Here is a 6000-nt window from a genome sequence, read left to right on the forward strand (position 1 = left end):
TGACCAGCCCCTGCCACGCACACTTCGGGCCAAAAGGACACAGCGCGGACACTGCTGTCATAACCAACCTCCTGCACACACCACGGCACTGCTGAGGACCAAAGCAGCAAGCTCACACCTGCTCTGGCATCCCAGACACAGCAGTTTCGGTGTGAGGGGTGGGAGCCCATCAAGGAGGAAAGCAGACAGCAGCATGGGGACAGGCACCTCACACAGCTGCTCCATAGTGCACCAAGACACCGGCAAGGCCTTTGCACAGCTCCCAGGCACGAGCCCAGAGCCAGCTCACCCCTCCTAGCAGGGCAGGTTTCAAGTCCCCTATCCTGAAAGTGTTATTTAGAAGCCATGAAGCCACCCTGCATCCGGTGATCCCCCCGACACAGCCGGGTACCTGCACGGCCTGGTTCTGTGCCCAGGAGGTGGGACGGCGACGGGAGCTCAGCCCCCAGGGCCACGTGCTCCCCGCTGAGGATTTCTCACGCCACGCTGAGCTCTCAAGCACTGCTTTCACACGTCTCAGCTGTCAAGAAGCAGCCCCAGCGACTTGGGAGAAAGCAGCCAGAATCCACTTCATTCTGCATAAGAGCTGCTCCTATGATTTCCTTTGATGCCATTCAGCGCAAGCAGCTGGATTCTCTATTTATAGCGCGATATCAGTTTGGGAAGACGACTTGTGTTCTTGTTATTACCCGAGCACCAGATCCATAACAAATCCCTGCTATGCTCAGAGGGGTGCGGGATCGTACGACAATCCTCACGGTGAGGCCAGACACCTGCAGATATCTGAGCAGACAGAGAACAGCATTCAGGACTTGGAGCTAAACCCCCAGACCTGACATCCAGTCCCGCGCCAACAATCCCCGTCAAAAAGGCACCGAGTCAAACCCCCACACTGAGCTTTCCTCCCGGATCTGCTGCCTCCCAAGCCATTTTTATCCATGCCTTATTGCAGGGAACATGTGGGGTTAAGGCGGGTGTGTACGTACCGGGGATGAAGCGCAAGCTGCAGCATCGTTACCTCCAGCTGGAGCCAGAACGACCAAGCAGCAGCAGCTCCCTCAGCAAGAACAAAGGATTGGAAGTTACAAGCATTAACGCTCCAGAAATGATTCATGTTTCTCGGAAGCAGCCTTTTTGCTGCGGATATCTGATAAGCTCCAGTTTTCAATCAAGGGTAAGGTGCTCAAAGGTCAGGACGTTTTTAAACTAAACTAGGTCTCTGAATGATTCCTGCCTGGCACTAACTTGCCACCACCACCTTGCTGAGGGGTCTGTCCTTACCTCGGGACACCCCGACGTCCTCTGCAGTCACCAGCACCTCTCTGTCCCAGCACACCTGCCAGAGCTCGCTCATCCATTCAATTCAACCACGTGGCACCAAGCATCCTTCTCAAAGCAGTACGTGATCCTAGACAAAGCCATACCCGGCCAGGGTGAAGCCCTTTCTGGGGAAAAGCCTCCCCTCACAGGCTTATTCACAGCAAAATAAATAAAAATCTAGCTCACACCTGACACCTGCATCCCGTCAACTATTTTTAACTGGCCATCAAACAGTGCTGGTGGATGTGACGTTGGTTTTTACAAGCTACCATGAGCAGACAGAAACCTGCACATCTTCGTGGTCTGAAGCTGTTTCACCTCCAGTTTCAGCTCCTAGACACTAAACAGAGCCCAGGCGGGCACATCTGCACACCAGACAAAACCCCACAGACCTACAGCCAGCCAGGCCCTTTGCACTTTTCCTCCCTTCCAAAGCACTTTGCACTTCCACATTTTAAGAGCTACAATTTTAGGAGCGCAAAGAGATCGCTAACTTCAGGCACGGAGCAGAAACCCCAGCCCCGGTGTGCTTGTCAGGCTGTTTCAGGAGCAGCTGCCCTGAGCAGGAGGAGGAAAAGACTTGCCCCAATTCCCTGCAGAACACCTTTTTCCATGCTTTTCCACAGGTCACACCTGCAGGAGCCGTGCATCACAACCCAGCCACCTCCTGGCCCTTGTGCTATTAGAAGACCCCGAGCATCCCCTTCTCCAGGCAGCAGAGGCCAGTCGGCAGGTCTGTCCTGCTCTTCCTGGCTGCAACAGCCTCTGGCAAGACTTTGCCACGTCAACCGACGGCTATGTGGCTCCTCCACGCGTACTTCCTCCTCTTCCCCTCTCCTTCGAGGGGTGACCTTAGCCGAAAGCACTCCACAGCAGGCTGCAAGTGGAGCAGAGCACGTCCACCTGCACTGCCGCCTGCACCGCCCCGGCAGATGCTGGAGCCAGCACCCACCTTACTCACTCCCTTTTGTGCCCGTTTGCGGGGCCCCTGCGAGGGTCAGGGAGCTGCCCCCAGAAGGGACGGACAGAAAATCACGGGCTTCTTCCTCCCAGCAGGGGAGCCTCCCTCCTGCCTACCTGACTCCAGCCCAGAGAGACAAGCTGCGCCTCTGCCCGCTCTGCGCTGCTCCAGGGAAAGAATACGCAATCACACCCCGTTTGTCATGCTTGGAAGCAAATCAGACGGACAGAGCTCCACTCCACTTGTTCCCTCATTTTGTTAAACAAGAGGGAGGGCCGCAGCACATCTCCTCGCCAAAGAAAGCAGCAAACAGTTTCTCAAGATGAGCGCAAGTGATGCGCGGGCGGGGGAGAAGCAGAGAGCGGCGCGCACTGCGGAGACAAGAGACACAAAACAATCCTGCGATTAGTTATTGACTCCAGAGGAGTTTCAGTTCCAGCAGCAAGCCAGCCAGGACAGCAAAAATCCCTCTTTTGTTCCCCAGTCTCAGACAGGCTTGGCCACACAGCTCACTGCTGTCTCGCTCCAGACAATGAGAAAAGAAAGTTAATCCACTGCCACCAGAGCCGGAGCCATCCAGCCTGCCGGAGCGATGCTGCAGGACGATACGTGAGCGTTCCCGTGCAGCAGTGCCAGCCTTGCCTCATCCTTGTGCCCACGAGCAGATGTCTGGTGACCCGTGGGCCTTCCCTGGGCACTGCCGGTACCTCTGGGGGCAGCTGCAGCTTTGGGGCCATCCCTGCCTTCCACCAGGACCTCGCTCGGTTCTGCGTCGCGGGCATCGCGCTCCCTCACCAGACGAACTGCTGTCGCAGGGCAGAGCATGCTGCAGACTGCTACCTGGGGATTCAGTCCATCCTCTCACCAGCACTGTGCAGAGCAGCCCAAGCCACGGCCCTCCTGCAGGAACAACACTTCCCGGTTGCAGAGGTCCCGTTGTGCAGAGGGTCCTGGCTAACAGAGTGCTCAGATGTCACCTCTTCCCCCCAGCACGGGGGCAGGCTACACGAATATCAGAACCACCTTATGCATTGGCCAAAACCACACTTCCTCACGCTGCCCCTCCACAAAAACAGAAGTGACCTTTTAGTCACTACAAGAATCTGAGCGTAGCACGGCTCAGGATCCAGGTGACCTGCTTTCAACCCCTTCTTCACCACCAACTTTCTCGGTTTTCCATATGAGAAGTGAAACCTTTTACTACATTTAAGATTAGACTGGAAAATTATGATTCGCAGGCTCTGCAGAAATGGAAATTATGGACCTAGATACTTCTAGAACACAAACAGACATCGGTACTTGTGTCTGGAGCCTTGTAGTTCAAGGGACTGATTTGAAAGTCAAGGCATCACTGCATAAACCTGGACAGCTAAATAACAGAGTGCAGAAGAGCACAGTGCTGAAATCTGCTCCAGAAAGTGCTTTCAAGGTTCTTTACTCTGGGTGACCTGGGAGAGGGCTGTTATTTTATCATTACGCTTCCGCCCGCGAGAAGCCCGGCTGAGCAGTAGGCAACAAGACCGAAATAATCGGCACGGCCCTGGGAGCTGCCGAGCAGAGAGGGAAGTGCTCCAGCACCCCTGAGCAGCAGCAGCTTCATTCCAGGGCTGTCCCCTGCTCTGCAATAACTTCTTTCCCTCCCCCCAAACTAACCCTACCCCCGGCCGTCCCAGCACCAGCTTCCTGTTAGATTAATTATTCCCCGTACACAGGCGCTTGATGATTTACCCAGCAAGTTAGGCACAACAATTAGGGACCTGCAGTGCCATTAGCGCTCTCCCCAGAGGCCCGGCTTTCAGAGGACCACCTCCATCCTGGCAGGGACACAGGGGAGGCTGTGAAGGTCCGTGAGGGTCACCACAAAGGTGAGTCACCGCCCGTAATGTGGCCACACGGCCAGCCAAGGACGGCGTGTTACTGAACAGCCATCAGTGCTAGTCAGCAGGGCTGGCAAGGAAGCCAGAGTAGGTGGGAGTATTTATGATCCTGAAAGGTGTGTCTCCAGTTCGGCTTTTCTGTGACCCAGGACTCGTAGCACGTCTATAGCAAGGCAGAACGAGCTTTGTTTGCTTGTGTTGTCCACCTCCTGATAGGCACGGTTTCCAACAGCCATAAAATGAGGCACGGTGTGGAGTAATCATGCGTGAGTTCGTTTGTGGTTAAAAAAAAAAAAACAACACACAACCACACACGTCAGACTGGTCCAGCTCGGGAAATGGAAAGTATCACACTGGGTGCCGTGGGCCTGGCCTGCAAAGGGCGAGCACCTCACGTCTTCTCCAGGGAGATGTTTATTCCTCTGAGGAGTCCCAGCTGGTCACAGGAGGTGTGTGTGGATGTGCCTTACGACACTGACCCACACGGCTGCGAGGCCTTTGCCCAGCTCTCCCCACAGCCCAGCAGAAGCCACATTGTGGTGGAGGTTGTTCGATCCCTCTGCTGCCGGGCCCACGAGCCCCAGCAGGGCCCTCCCCGAAGACGTCCTGTGGCACCAAGCAGGATGTTTGGCAGCCACCTGAGCTTCCTCCCCTGTTCCTGGGGGTGAGACACATCCAGCAGGGAGGGCGCCCAGCAGAGGGTCACCCCATGCTCTGCAGACCTTGGCACCCCATCCTCAAGCACCCCGGTTACCTGGGCAGGCGCAGACACCCGTTACAGCAAGCTGCCACCCAGCTGGTAAAGCCGATTTGGGACCTCAGCTCCAACCAGCCACTTGTGACACTTCCCACAGAAGGTGAAGGAACAGCTCAGGTTTTGGCTGGAAGCACCCACCAGCTCTCCAAAAGCCCTGCTCAGCCGCCCCAGGCTGGTTAGCCAAATCCCATCGGAGCCCACCGAGACCGAACGCCTTCCCAAAACCCAGGGGGTGAGCCCAGCACAGGGTGGGAGCCGTGGGGCCGGGCAGGGGGAGGCCGGCACACGCTGGGGCAGGAATGCCTTCGCTGGAGCTGGAGGGAGCGTTGCTGGGAGAAGGCTCCAAGGAGATACGTGCCCTGCTCCGCTCCAGGAGGAGTTCAGCAGCCTGCAAGCCTGCACTTGTCCCAGGCATTTTTTTTTCCCCGAGGAAGCCTCCAAAAAGCTATCGCAGACAGCTGGGCGAGGTGCTGCTGAAAGCACGGCCGATGGCCGGGGCAGCGTGAGCACCCTCACCCAGCGCCTATCCGAGGGACTTCGCGTTGGAGCCCCTCCAGTCTCCCAAAAAAACACACAACAACTTGTCGGGAGGACGAGGAGCGAGCGGGGCAGCCCCGGCACACAGCGGGCACCCAGCGGGCACCCAGCCCGCACCCCCCCGCCTCCAGCACCCCCAGCCCCGGCTCCGAGCGGGCAGCGCCGGGACCCCCGGGACCCCCCCGCCGGCAGCTCGGGGGCTCCGCCGGCACCGCCCGGCCCCCGGCCGCTCGCCCTCCGCCGTGCCCGGAGCCGGCCGGGGCTCGGGATGGGGCAGCGGGGAGCCGGTGCCGGGCAGGCCGCGGGCTCACCTCGGTACTGCAGCGAGCCCGAGAGCCGCACGGTGACGGTGCCGACCAGCGGCTCGCCGGGGCTGTAGATGACGCGGCTCTCGCCCAGGCGGATCTCGAAGAGCTGCACCTTCCCCATGGCCGCGCCGCTCTGCTCCGCTCTGCCGGCAGCGGTGCCTGCCCTGCCGAGCCGTGCCGAGCCCTACAGAGCCCAGCCGAGCCGTACCGAGCCGTGCCGGCCCCGCCGTCCCTGCCCCG

The 6000-nt window shown here is 58.3% G+C and overlaps 1 protein-coding gene across 1 annotated transcript in view; it reads right to left on the reverse strand.

The window, feature by feature from the left end:
• Positions 1 to 6000, reverse strand: part of ARRDC1 (arrestin domain containing 1) — a 29064-nt gene extending 23064 nt beyond the window's left edge. The window contains exon 1 of the mRNA XM_084494180.1: positions 5764 to 6000. Coding sequence (XP_084350306.1) covers positions 5764 to 5881 — 118 coding nt within the window. The 5' untranslated portion in view covers positions 5882 to 6000. The remainder of the gene's footprint in view (positions 1 to 5763) is intronic.

This window comes from Aythya ferina, assembly GCF_964211825.1.
Source record: "Aythya ferina genome assembly, chromosome: 20".
NCBI lineage: Eukaryota > Metazoa > Chordata > Aves > Anseriformes > Anatidae > Aythya > Aythya ferina.